Source organism: Panulirus ornatus, chromosome 36, assembly GCF_036320965.1.
Source record: "Panulirus ornatus isolate Po-2019 chromosome 36, ASM3632096v1, whole genome shotgun sequence".
NCBI lineage: Eukaryota > Metazoa > Arthropoda > Malacostraca > Decapoda > Palinuridae > Panulirus > Panulirus ornatus.
The window spans coordinates 18,372,600-18,387,780 of record NC_092259.1 but is presented as its reverse complement, the minus strand read 5'-3'; the positions used below and the strand labels follow the sequence as shown (position 1 = coordinate 18,387,780).

General features: G+C 39.1%; 1 protein-coding gene across 13 annotated transcripts in view; it reads right to left on the bottom strand.

The window, feature by feature from the left end:
• Art1 (arginine methyltransferase 1) overlaps window positions 1–13,770 on the bottom strand; it is a 116,493-nt gene extending 102,723 nt beyond the window's left edge. For 3 of the 13 annotated variants that reach the window (XM_071683604.1, XM_071683603.1, XM_071683606.1), the window contains exons 1-2: window positions 13,367–13,473; window positions 3,307–3,478 (exon numbers count right to left, since the gene is read on the bottom strand). In XM_071683604.1, the coding sequence (XP_071539705.1) occupies window positions 3,307–3,478; window positions 13,367–13,458 (264 nt within the window). In that variant the 5' untranslated portion in view covers window positions 13,459–13,473. Of the gene's footprint in view, window positions 1–3,306; window positions 3,479–13,157; window positions 13,308–13,366 lie in introns of those variants that run through there. The other 10 variants (XM_071683612.1, XM_071683614.1, XM_071683607.1 and 7 more) reach the window with 8 other exon arrangements.
• Window positions 13,771–15,181: the final 1,411 nt, after the last annotated feature.

Genomic DNA, 15,181 nt, shown 5'->3' with positions numbered 1-15,181 from the left:
TCAATGGATTGAACCAGGGCATGTGAAGTGTCTGGGGTAAACCATGGAAAGTTTTATAGGGCCTGGATGTGGAAAGGGAGCTGTGGTTTTGGTGCATTATACATGACAGCTAGAGACTGAGTGTGAATGAATGTAGCCTTTGTTGTCTTTCCTAGCGCTACCTCACGCGCATGTGGGGGGAGAGTGGTGTCATTTCATGTGTGGCGGGGTGGCAACAGGAATGAATAAAGGAAGCAAGTATGAATTATGTACTTGCGTATATATGTATATGTGTGTATGTATAAATATGTATACGCTGAAATGTATAGGTATGTATATGTGCGTGTGTGGATGTGTATGTATATACATGTGTATGAGGGTGGGTTGGGCCATTCTTTTGTCTGTTTCCTTGCGCTACCTCGCTAATGTGGGAGACAGTAACAAGGATAAAAAAAATATTCTATACTTTGTCGCTGTCTCCCGCGTTAGCGAGGTAGCGCAAGGAAACAGATGAAAGAATGGCCCAACCCACCCACATACACGTCCACACATGCACATACACATACCTATACATCTCAACATATACATATATACACATGTACATAATTTATAGTCTGCCCTTATTCATTCCCATCACCACCCAGCCACAAATGAAATGATAACTACCTTCCCCTGCATGTGCACAAGGTAGTGCTAGGAAAAGACAACAAAGGCTACATTCATTCACACTCAAGAGTCCAGCTGTCATGTATAATGCACCGAAACCACAGCTCCCTTTCCACATCCAAGCCCCACAAAACCTTCCATGGTTTACCCCAGTGGGATGAACCATACATGTGGTATATATGGTGTCAGTGGGCAGAACCATACATGTGGTATATATGGTGTCAGTGGGCAGAACCATACATGTGGTATATATGGTGTCAGTGGGCAGAACCATACATGTGGTATAAATGCCATTGGTGGGCAAAACCATACTTATGATATAAATTATCAGTGGGCAGAATCAAACATGTTATTTACATGTTTTTGGTGAGGGCAGTACTAAAGCATGTGAGGCAAGAACCAAAGCATGTAAAGGACTCTTAGCATGACTGTGGATGGGGGTCTGTGATTTCAAAGCAAGACAACAGAGAGTGGTTGTGAACAAATGAGGCCATTTGTTTGTTCCTGGGAATTGGTGAACATGTTCCAGGAAGGAAAAGATTTTCTTTTTATAAGGATGAACAGCCCAAACCGAATACTGTGCATCAACGCCTAGTGCCAGCTGAGTGGATTAGGGATTGGGTGCTCAGTTAAGCAAAGTCAATTCCCACAATAGGGGTAAGGCTGTATAAGCATGGTTCATCCAATGTAAGTAGAAACAGAGACAATATATTCTACAGTATGAAGGGTGTTTAGAAAATAATCAGAAAAGGAACCTAATCTGGAAAAGATGTATTTTTCTATAAGGGTAGAAGTGACTCAAAACTACTATAAAGTACCCATGCGGTAGTGAAATGTATATTAATGTTTTGCATAATTTTACAAGGGGTATCTACTAAATTCAACTTTCATAAAAAAAATTTAAATTTTCAATTTTAAAATTTACAATACATAATTATGAGGTATAAGTTTGTTGAGTATTCCTGGTAAATTATATGGGAGGGTATTGATTGAGAGGGTGAAGGCATGTACAGAGCATCAGATTGGGGAAGAGCAGTGTGGTTTCAGAAGTGGTAGAGGATGTGTGGATCTGGTGTTTGCTTTGAAGAATGTATCTGAGAAATACTTAGAAAAGCAAATGGATTTGTATGTAGCATTTATGGATCTGGAGAAGGCATATGATAAGAGTTGATAGAGATGCTCTGTGGAAGGTATTAAGAATATATGGTGTGGGAGGCAAGTTGTTAGAAGCAGTGAAAAGTTTTTATCGAGGATGTAAGGCATGTGTACGTGTAGGAAGAGAGGAAAGTGATTGGTTCTCAGTGAATGTAGGTCTGCGGCAGGGGTGTGTGATGTCTCCATGGTTGTTTAATTTGTTTATGGATGGGGTTGTTAGGGAGGTGAATGCAAGAGTTTTGGAAAGAGGGGCAAGTATGAAGTCTGTTGGGGATGAGAGAGCTTGGGAAGTGAGTCAGTTGTTGTTCGCTGATGATACAGCGCTGGTGGCTGATTCATGTGAGAAACTGCAGAAGCTGGTGACCGAGTTTGGTAAAGTGTGTGAAAGAAGAAAGTTAAGAGTAAATGTGAATAAGAGCAAGGTTATTAGGTACAGTAGGGTTGAGGGTCAAGTCAATTGGGAGGTGAGTTTGAATGGAGAAAAACTGGAGGAAGTGAAGTGTTTTAGATATCTGGGAGTGGATCTGGCAGCGGATGGAACCATGGAAGCAGAAGTGGATCATAGGGTGGAGGAGGGGGCGAAAATTCTGGGAGCCTTGAAGAATGTGTGGAAGTCGAGAACATTATCTCGGAAAGCAAAAATGGGTATGTTTGAAGGAATAGTGGTTCCAACAATGTTGTATGGTTGCGAGGCGTGGGCTATGGATAGAGTTGTGCGCAGGAGGATGGATGTGCTGGAAATGAGATGTTTGAGGACAATGTGTGGTGAGAGGTGGTTTGATCGAGTAAGTAACGTAAGGGTAAGAGAGATGTGTGGAAATAAAAAAAGCGTGGTTGAGAGAGCAGAAGAGGGTGTTTTGAAGTGGTTTGGGCACATGGAGAGAATGAGTGAGGAAAGATTGACCAAGAGGATATATGTGTCGGAGGTGGAGGGAACGAGGAGAAGAGGGAGACCAAATTGGAGGTGGAAAGATGGAGTGAAAAAGATTTTGTGTGATCGGGGCCTGAACATGCAGGAGGGTGAAAGGAGGGCAAGGAATAGAGTGAATTGGAGCGATGTGGTATACCGGGGTTGACGTGCTGCCAGTGGATTGAATCAAGGCATGTGAAGCGTCTGGGGTAAACCATGGAAAGCTGTGTAGGTATGTATATTTGCGTGTGTGGACGTATGTATATACATGTGTATGGGGGTGGGTTGGGCCATTTCTTTCGTCTGTTTCCTTGCGCTACCTCGCAAACGCGGGAGACAGCGACAAAGCAAAAAAAAAAAAAAAAAAAAAAAAAAAAAACTATATGTTTTCATGGAAAAATCAAATGGACAAAAGTATTACAAAGTGAAGATTCTTAAAGTTTGAACTTCTGGAATTAATGATGGACTCCTGAGATTTTAACCTGTAGCATCCTAGAAACTTATACTGAAATTAATATATGTATTAAGTAGAAGCAACACGTATTTTTCTTTTCTAATACTTGTTAGACAATCACAAAAAACTATGTAAACCTCACCTCATGAATACCAAAATGAGCATACGAATCAAAGTAGTAATCCTTAGATGTCATTTCATCAACTGGCATCTTCTCCACCCTTTTCTCCTTCTCAAATTTGTTTTCCATTTTGATGATATCTCCAGTTACAATCTGAAGATAAGACAATATGTCAGCCTTAAAAAGTTCCAAACTGAAAAATAAACAGATTGAAATATATCAAGGCACATTCTGAAAATACCTTTATTTGAAAATCTTAAACTAATCACAGGTATGTTAAATTAATTCTTTATAATCAACAAACCACTCTTATACAACTATATTTTTTCTAGTCATGTCCACTCTACTCCCTACGACGTCAAACTCAACGATTATTAATTATCAATGACAATCCAGAGTCAAATTTAGATTTTCAGGACCTAATTCAACTAAAATTAGGTTGCTCTACCTTCCAAGACATTCCTCCTAGGAAACCTAGATCTACACTGAGTTAGGTTTCACAATTTTCTAGTAAAGATTCTGAAACTTACTGCCCAAACGTTCCTCTATAGTAATATGCACAACCTGGGAAAAATGCACACCATACTTACACCAAATCTTAAGTGTATATAAACACAACTTTACAGTGAGCTTGTTCAAGGCTCATGAGAAAATGTCAACCTCGTTACAATTTCACAGAAATTAATAAATGGAGTGGCTAGCAAGAAACATTCACCACATATGCTGAGTTTTTCTTTTTCATTCATGTTTGTCACTTCCCTCTTTTGTACAGATTCACAAATTTTTCTCAGTTGCCATGTATATTGTATGTCAATCATTGGTCTATACGAACCCTTACATGAATCTGTGCCTCATACATGAAATTGCTGAGGGCTGCTCTGCACCTTAAATGAGGATTAATGGTTCCTGCCCTCATCAATTCCCAGCTGAGGCCTTGATGCCATCCCTCAACTACTAATGTTACAAGCAACCTATAACTATGACTGGAAAAAATAACACTAACAGATGCCAGATTGCACATACTTTGTCTTGCAAAATTTACACATCCATAATTGTAGTTTTTTTTAGAACAAAAGAAACAGTTTATCACTGTATTTGAGTTAATATCTTTCAACAGAAGTTATCTATTATTTTCATTTGTGTGTAAAGTTCTATGTAAATACAGAAATAATAAGAAAATCCAATAAAACGAAAGTCTAATGCATTTCTGGTATACAGTATTTAGAACATGCTCTCACTGGACTGAACCAGGGCATGTGAAGCCACTGGGGTAAACCAAGGAAAGGCCTATGGGGCCTGGATTTAGATATGGAGCCAACACTTCAGTGCATTACATATGACAGCTACAGAATGGATAGCAGATGTGACCATTCTTCATATGTTCCTGGCGATACCTTGCTCACAAAGAAAGCAGCAATCACTTTTGGGAAAAAGAAAGTATCCAGAATGAAATCACACCTGGAAAACACCTATAATCAACACATTATTACAAAATAAAGTGCATCAACACATCCAAACTCCCACACCAACATAAAGAAAACTGCTCCTTTTGGGGGTATTTTCTTCATCATATGATGTAAAAATTCTATACAGATTTCTCTCTTTTCACACTGAAGGAGCATCATGGCTGATGAATTATACAGCTTAAAGGGAGGTGGAAGGATGGAGTGAAAAAGATTTTGAGTGATCGGGGCCTGAACATGCAGGAGGGTGAGAGGCATGCAGGGAATAAGTGTGAATTGGAATGATGTGGTATACCGGGGACGACATGCTGTCAATGGACTGAACCAGGGCATGTGAAGCACCTGGGGAAAACCATGGAAAGGTCTGTGGGGCCTGGGTGAGGATAGGGAGCTGTGGTTTCAGTGCATTACACGACAGCTAGAGACTGGGTGTGAACGAATGTGGACTTCTTGTCTGTATTCCTGGCGCTACTTCACTGAAGCAGGGGATAACAATACTGTTTTCCTGTGGGGTGGGGTAGCAACAGGAATGGATGAAGGCAAGCAAGTATGAACAGGTAAATGTGTATGTATGTAATGTCTGCATGTGCATGTATCTGCATGTATATGTTGATGTGTATTTGTATATGTGCGTATGTGGCCATTCATATATACGCTGGTTTGTGGCAGGGGTGCGTGATGTCTCCATGGATGTTTAATTTCTTTGTGGATGAGGTTGTTAGGGAGGTGAATGCAAGAGCTTTGGAAAGAGGGGCAAGTATGCAGTCTGTTGGGGATGAGAGCTTGGGAAGTGAGACAGTTGTTGTTCGCTGATGATACAGTGCTGGTAGCTGATTCGGGTGAGAAACTGCTGAACCTGGTGATTGAGTTTGGTAAATTGTGTGAAAGAAGAAAGCTGAGAGTAAATGTGAATAAGAGCAAGGTTATTATGTACAGTAGGGTTGAGGGTCAAGTCAATTGGGAGGTAAGTCTGAATAGAGAAAAACTGGAGAAATGAAGTGTTTTAGATGTCTGGGAGTAGATTTGGCAGCGGATGGAACCATGGAAGCGGAAGTGAATCACAGGGTGGGGGAAGGGGCGAGAGTTCTGGGAGCATTGAAAAATGTATGGAAGTCAAGACATTATCTTGGAAAGCAAAAATGGGTATGTTTGAAGGAACAGCGGTTCCAACAATGTTATATGGTTGAGAGGCGAGGGTTATAGATAGAGTTGTGTGGAGGAGGGTGGATGTGCTGGAAATGAGACGTTTGAGGACAATATGTGGTGTGAAGTGGTTTGATCAAGTAATCAATGAAAGGGTAAGAGAGATGAGTGGTAATAAAAAGAGTGGTTGAGTGAGCAGAAAGTGTTTTCAAATGGTTTGGTCACATGGAGAGAATGAGTGAGGAGAGATTGACAAAGAGTATATATGTATCAGAGGTGGAGGGAATGAAAAGTGGAATACCAAACTGGAGGTGGAAAGATGGAGTGAAAAAGATTTTGAGTGATCGGGGACTGAACATGCAGGAGGGTGAAAGGCGTGCAAGGAATAGAGCGAACTGGAACGATGTGGTATATCGGGGTCGCTGCTGTCAATGGATTGAACCAGGGCATGTGAAGCATCTGGCGTAAACCATGGAAAGTTTTGTGGGACTGGATGTGACCAAAGCATTTCAAAACACCCTCTTTTGCTCTCTCAACCAAACTCTTTTTTATTACCACATATATCTCTTACCCTTTCATTACTTACTAGATCAAACCACTTCACACCACATATTGTCCTCAAACATCTAATTTCCAACACATCCACCCTCCTCTGCACAACCCTATCAACAGCCCATGCCTCACAAACATATAACATTGTTGGAACAACTATTCCTTCAAACATACCCATTCTTGCTCTCTGAGATCACATTCTCGCCTTCCACACAGTCTTCAATGCTCACAGAACCTTTGCCCTCTCCCCCAACCCGTTACTCACTTCCGCTTCCATGGCTCCATTCGCTGCCAAATCCACTATCAGATATCTAAAACACTTCACTTCCAGTTTTTCTCCATTCAAACTCATCCCCCTATTCACTTGTCCCTCAACCCTACTGAACCTAATAACCTTGCTCTTATTTACATTTACTTAAGCTTTCTTCTTTCACATACTTTAACAAACTCAGTCACCAGCATCTGCAGTTTCTCACCCCAATCAGCCACTAGTGCTGTATCATCAGCAAACAACAACTGACTCACTTCTCAAGCCCTCTCATCTACAACAGACTGCAAACTTGCCCCTCTCTCCAAAACTCTTGTATTCACCTCCCCAACAACCCCATCCATAAACAAATTAAACAACCATGAAGACATCACACACCCCTGCCACAAGGAACCAATCACTTTTCTCTCTTCCTACTCATACACGTCATACATCATCGATAAATACTTTTCACTGCTTCTAGCAACTTATCTCCCACACCATATACTCTTAATACCTTCCACAAAGCATCTCTATCAACCCTATGATATGCCTTCTCCAGATCCATAAATGATACATACAAATCCATTTGTTTTTCTAAGTATTTCTCAGATACATTCTTCAAAGCAAACACCTGATCCACACATCCTCTACCACTTCTGAAACCACACTGCTCTTCCCCAATCTGATGCTCTGTACATGCCTTCACCCTCTCAATCAATACCCTCCCGGGAAATATAATTTCCCAGGAATACTCACAAACTTATACCTCTGTAATTTGAACACCCACCTTTATCCCCTTTACCTTTGTACAATGGCACTAAGCATGCATTCCGCTAATCCTCAGGCACTTCACCATGAACTATCCATACACTGTATATCCTCACCGACCAGTCAACAACAAGTCACCCCCTTTTTTAATAAATTCCACAGCAATACTATCCAAACCTGTCACCTTCCCAGCTATCATCTTCCGCAAAGCTTTCACCACCTCTTCTCTGTTTACCAAATCATTCTTCCTGACCCTCTCACTTTGCACACCACCTCGACCAAAACACCCTATATCTGCCACTCTATCATAAAAAACATTCAACAAACCTTCAAAATACTCACTCCATCTCCATCTTACTTCACCACTACTTGTTATTACCTCCCCATTTGCCCCCTTCAACAATCAAAATATCCGAGCAATCAAAATAATAAACAACAAAACCTCCCCATTTGCCCCCTTCATCGATCAAAACATTACCTGAGAAATCAAAATAATAAACAACAAATACAGATAATGAAGGACAGGTATCAGCTTATTTGCCATATACACATTTCTCCAGAACAATGGCAATGGCTTGGTTAGGTTTTGTCAGTTTTTCTAAACATGTAGATTATCATTACTCCATGAATTTTGTTAAGAATCTACAGAAGAGATCTACACAGAAAATACCATTAAACTGTAAATAAAAGCAATTCACTGTATCATTCTCAAAAAAATTACAAATGCTTTTAACTGATGTGCTATCAATCACTTCACCTTCCTGCATTGTTTGTTCTACTGTATCAAATTCTCCGTTATTTTTCTCAATAGGTAGGTTACCTTAAGTGCATGAATTAAGAATTGAACCTACTAAGGAGAAATGTGTAGAAAAATACACAAAGAATACGACTTACTAAATTAACAATGTATGTTACAAACTATTGGACAAACACTTTACATTTCCCTCCCAAAACTGGATATATTCTAAACTATACACTGCTGATGGATGCTGTACTCCAACAGCACACCTACAGCATCCTGGCCTGCTTTCCATCTCATCAAGCAGTTTATTCCTTGTGCAAGAAACAACTGCATTTGACATGGTGTACTGGAGGGTTCTCTTTATCCTGTAGTTATACAGTATCACTCTTGATAGGAATAAGCTAATCTAAGTGACTGACTGGGGAAGAAGCCTTGTTCCTAAAGTACTGGTCTGGGAGGCAAAGCCTTTGTTCCTCAGGTAATGGTGAGGGAGGCAAAAAGCCTTGTTCCTCAGATACTGCTGGGCGAGGAGCTGTATTCCTCAGACACTGGCAAGGGAAGCAAAAAGCACTGTTCCTTGGAATCAATTAGACAAGTTCATTTACGAGATACTGGTCAAATAAAAACAACAGCAGTTGAGAGAGAGCCTGTATGTTATGTATGTTATATGATGGCACTTCAAATTTAGGCTAAAAGCAGTGATGTTGTCATTCTAGACCTTTGGAGCATATATTTTAGGAAAAAAAAGCCAAAAAAATATTGTACAATTTCTTACATAAATTCATATTTTTTCATGTCCTGTTACAAGAAAATCCAGTACAAAAGGCTCCACAAAAAGTCCAACTTGTAGTAGTACTTGCTGGATGCTTAGACCTATCTAGTGGTCACTAGTTTAGGTGGGCATTAGTGCCAAAATGAGTGCCAACAATGCATCCTTATTCTATGAATGCTAGCACACAGCTAGCTGACCCTGCAGCAAGCTGGAATCATATCATAGTGGAAAAATGTTAGTAATTTAGGTGCCCATACGATTTCAAACTGTGCTGTATCACAACAATACTGTCTAGAAATAAAAATACAGTTAACATCACAGCACATGGAAAAAAGTTTTTATGGACAACTTTGAACTAAATGATGAGGCAAGTTCGTGTTGGACAAACTATATCACAACTGTTGTCATAGGTGCACATGCTTAAGAAAAAAAAAGTTTACAGATGCAAGATTCAAATCAGATTCTTCGTCATCATTTTCTTACACAATTCATGAACTAATAATAATCTATATATATATATATATATATATATATATATATATATATATATATATATATATATATAAGAAAGTAAATCTAGATTGATATGGGTAAAACTGAAAGTGGATGGAGAGAGATGGGTGATTATTGGTGCATATGCACCTGGGCATGAGAAGAAAGATCATGAGAGGCAAGTGTTTTGGGAGCAGCTGAGTGAGTGTGTTAGTAGTTTTGATGCACAAGACCGGGTTATAGTGATGGGTGATTTGAATACAAAGGTGAGTAATGTGGCAGTAGAGGGAATAATTGGTGTACATGGGGTGTTCAGTGTTGTAAATGGAAATGGCGAAGAGCTTGTAGACTTATGTGCACTATGTAAGCATTCTGCCAATCCTCAGGCACCTCACCATGAGTCATACATACATTAAATAATCTTACCGACCAGTCAACAATACTGTCACCCCCTTTTGTAATGAATTCCACTGCAATACCATCCAAACCTGCTGCCTTGCCGGCTTTCATCTTCCGCAAAGCTTTTACTACCACTTCTCTGTTTACCAAATCATTCTCCCTAACCCTATCACTTTGCACACCACCTTAACCAAAACACCCTATATCTGCCACTCTATCATCAAACACATTCAACAAACCTTAAAAATACTTACTCCATCTCCTTCTCACATCACCACTACTTACCACCTCCCCATTAGCCTCCTTCGCTGATGTTCCCATATGTTCCCTTGTCTTACGCACTTTATTTACCTCCTTCCAAAACATCTTTTTATTCTCCCTAAAATTTAATGATACTCTCTCACCCCAACTCTCATTTGCCCTCTTTTTCACCTCTTGCACCTTTCTCTTGACCTCCTGCCTCTTTCTTTTATACATCTACCAGTCATTTGCATTATTTCCCTGCAAAAATCGTCCAAATGCCTCTCTCTTCTCTTTCACTAATAACCTTACTTCATCATCCCACCACTGACTACCCTTTCTAATCTGCCCACCTCCCACACTTCTCATGCCACAAGCATCTTTTGCACAAGCCATCACTGCTTCCCTAAATACATCCCATTCCTCCCCCACTCCCCTTATGTGCTTTGTTCTCACCTTTTTCCATTCTGTACTCAGTCTCTCCAGGTACTTCCTCACACAAGTCTCCTACCCAAGCTCACTTACTCTCACCACTCTCTTCACCACAACATTCTCTCTTGTTTTTTGAAAACCTCTACAAATCTTCACTTTCACTTGCACAAGATAATGATCAGACTTCCCGACAGTTGCATCTCTCAGCACATTAACATCCAAGTCTCTCTCGCATGCCTATCAATTAACACATAATCCAATAACGCTCTCTGACCATCTCTCCTACTTACATACATATGTGCATTCTTTATAAACCAGGTATTTCCAATCACCAGTCCTTTTTCAGCACATAAGTCTACAAGCTCTTCGCCATTTCCATTTACAACACTGAACACCCCATGTACACCAATTATTCCCTCAACTGCCACATTACTCACCTTTGCATTCAAATCATTCTGATTAAAAAGACTGAATTTACACACACTCAAGAGGAGGAGGGAAACAGGGTATTTGATCTAAGTTTTTAAATGGGTGAAGCGCACTAATAAAGGTAAGGAATAAAGTTCTTAAAATGGTGCCACCGGACAGGAAAAGAAACATCTAAATCAGAAAAAAAAAAAAAAGATTCAGGTTGGATGTGGGCAAATATTAGTTCAGGAATACGGTAGTAGATTTATGGAACAAGCTGATAAGTATGGTAGTGGAAGCTAGATCTTCAGGTAGCTTTAAACAAAAACTGGATGTATCTATGGGTTCAGGTGGTTGGTTGAAAGGTGGACTGACTCAGGACCTGCTTAGCATGGGCCAATAGGCCTTTGGCAAGTGTCCTCACTTATGTTCTAACTTCAACACCCCAAGGAAAAAACTGATATCAATCAATGGAATGACAATTTTCCATCATTTCCCTAAGGTAAAGGCTCTTCATTCTATTCCAGTGAAATAGTTTGTAACGCATTCATTTCTCAATTTACAAAATGAGTACAATGAAATTTCTGAGGGTGTCAGCTATTATCTATGAAGTATCGACACAGAAATAACATTATCACATCTAACCAAAAGATGATAAAATGTTTTCCTCTTAATACTTATAGAAGATGCTACAAACCAAAAATTACAAAAATCTTGATACATGCCTTAGCAAATAAAGGATTTCTCCTATCAGTTGACAGCACTCATACTTCTCGTTACGACTCACAGAATATGCCTTTTATGGTGTCAAAGAGCAATTCAAACGTTACCAGGTTTTTATATTTCATTGCTATTAGTATCAAACTCTACATTTTCCCTTTCCCTTATAACTGTACCACTTACAGGTTTCGTAACATCAAATAGTCAGTTTAATGGGCAAAAAAAGGGAAAGTCCCACACTCTTTATAGGTGCAATAATTCTATGAGAATGCCCGATACAACTAAAAAATGCATGTCTGCCAACTGAAACTATTCACCACTTGATCGGTCCTCAGTATTCCTGTGATCCTGTCAGCATATCAACAATCGTGTTCTGTTCTCATCCATCGCTAAATCTATAATCACTGGGCTGAGGTCACTACAAAATCTTAGTCACTCATGTTTTGTGTAATTTCTTCCTCCATATCCATATTAACATATCATGCATTATTGCAGGTATACTAAATTTTTTTTGTTACTTAGCACAATGGTACTTCAGCTTACGTAGAGCCACGACCTACAAACCATCTGATTAATAATTAATGAATACCACATCTGTTAATACACGACAACGATGCCACACCACATGACTGGAGTATTAAGAATAAAATCAATCACATACTTGGGGAAATTAGATTAGACTCTCATACTTCTACGGCTGCTTCAGCCACTTAACCCCACGTTTTCCTTGTTCTTCACTACCATAACACTACTAATTAATTCATATAAAAAAAACAATTAATACTCCATTACTGCAATTTTCTTCTCCACAAAGTACTCTTAACACTGAAGAAAAAGAATTTCTAAGCTATTTTAGTGGTGCCCCTCAAGTGGAACTTTACCAAATGAAAAAGTTCACGCATTTGTCCCCGGTATTTTTCGACATTTTGCGAGATTATACGACAGTGGTAATATATATTATTTCACTTTGGTCTTTGGCTAATTTACTCTTACCTCAACCTTGTCATAAGTAATCATACACGCCCTTAACAGCACGAACAAACTCAAACTGCTTTCCAGACGAAAATCACGGGATGATCTCTACAAATAGAACAAATTCCGTATATCACAGTTGGAGAGTAAAGTAACCATTTACTCGTAAAGTAACCAGATACTCAAAACTGCCAGCGTCAAGGTTGAGGGCCGATTCCAGTGGATCACCATTACGCTTTTTCAAAATCTACCCAACATTTCTGAAATACCAAACACCCTGAAAGATCAGAGATTAACGTCCAAAAAGAAGGAGTTAGATATACGCATTTATCCTTGGGGAACAATCACCAAGTGGAGGACGCATGAACTTCCTAAATACGCGAAAAATCGTTGCTTCTCTATTCCCCTTCTATTAAAGCCTTTTTCCTAACTGGGAAATAGCTCTTGTAACTTCCTATATATAGCACAACCAATATCATGTTGTAATAAATACTAAAAATCCAAGAAAAGTTACGGTACCGAACAACTCTGCTTTGTTGTGGGTCGATGAGCCGATTCACGTGGCGCCAAGACCAAAAATTCGAATCCCGACATTTTAACCCACAGGATTATTATCGCACCTCCACAGACAACCTCAGCCACATCATATTTATTAATCCCACCAACGGTAATTATGCGTCAATATGACCAGCCAACGCCCTAATGCGAATGAATACCGGTCCACTTACTTCCATTTGTTCAGCCATGATGCGCAGAGGAGACAGTAGAGCGGCGTACACCACGCGGCCGGGACCCCTCCACCCTCACACTCAGGACACATCTCCCGCCCACTCTTCAATATTATTTTCCTATTCCCATCTAAGATAAACCAACAAATGAGACTCTATATGCTCGATATCAAGTGTTACAACAGAGTACGTACCATATCCTGTAATTTTAAATCATTCATTGTCTCTATAAGGGACATGTTGATGTAAAAATTAAGAATCCAGCATACCGTTTAGGGCCTTGGAGACTTGAGGGGGACCAGCCACCGACGACGGAGGATCGTCATGCGTCTCCCACCCTCACCTTCCTCACACCAGATTTTCCTGCCATCATTTACATTGTTATGAACTCCTTTTATACCATTATTCTCAATGATTAAATTTGCTTAGATGCGCAGTGGAAATCATTTTCTTATAACTCGCCATTTTGCAAATAAATCATATGTTGATTTTGCTATATAATTCATGGTTAACGTACATTTGTGCGAGAAATAACTTGTCCTTGAATGTAGATTATCTCCCATTCTTATCCAATTAAGGACATCGTAAATATATGTAAATATCTTTCTGTTTCGCAAGATCAAACCAATATATTGATAATAAATGTAAAGAAAATACATTTCTCAAGGAATGCTTTTGAGATTATTATAGAACCATTATAATTGTCTGAGCTTATAATCTACTCACTTGACTCAAAAGATACTATAATGAATTGTTGTCATTACGTACTGCTCATTATATGAGTCACATGAACAGCTCACACATGAACACTTCACAACAAGGTACCTTGGCCGCCAATTAAGATTTTGATCTAAAACCTTCCATTTTCTTTCATTTTGTAAAAAAAAATCTATCTCGCGTATATTTCATATTAATATTCCATGACAGAAACGTTTTTGGCGTTTAAATTGACTACACTGGGAAAACCTTCACGGCTGCGTCCGTTTCCTCTCCAGTGATTTTACACTTCTTAATTTATTATCTTATTTACATATCTAGACTATAAAATGAAATGAGAAAACTCTTTTTACGTCAATTTAGTTATGAAATTAAGTTTTTTTTCTGTTAATCATATCAAACTATACCCAAATTACCATGTAATGGGTCAGTGTTATGCAACCCGAACAAATTCAACATCTGAAAAGCCTGCCTTAATATTTTCTACGATTCATGAGGCATCCTGTATCGTTCGACCGAGTCACACATTTCTCAAAACAAATTATCAATTTCAATAAAAACTGATGTTTTATATAGGAGCAAAGTCCATGAATATTTCAACCCAAAGTAATGATTAGTTGAGCCGCGCGTTCTCCATGTGCTCACCACGAGGTTTTGTATCATATATAAGATTCATTAAGACACGCAGAGTGAAATTATCATTTTTACGTATATGTCTAATAACCTTTATCACTCTCGCGAGACTGTGTCAAGAAAAAACCAAGATCAGCCTCACTTGTATACTCTAATGTTTAGTTTTGTTATATTAAATGCAACATCTCTATCAAAGTGATGCAACATATTCCACTTTTATCACTTCATATTCTCTGTTTCAGTTTACTAATAACACGTCTCTCTAATCCACCTCAAAATTCCCCAATGATCTAATTTACTGTAGCCTGTACACACACCACCTGAATATCCAGACCCCGACACCAGAAAGCTTTCTTCCATCAAGTAGGAATGCATTATTATTCACAAATTATTGCCTGTCTCACAATACTGCTTAACAATAGCTGTATTAAACTTTTTGAGATTTTGATTAATAATGATTGACAT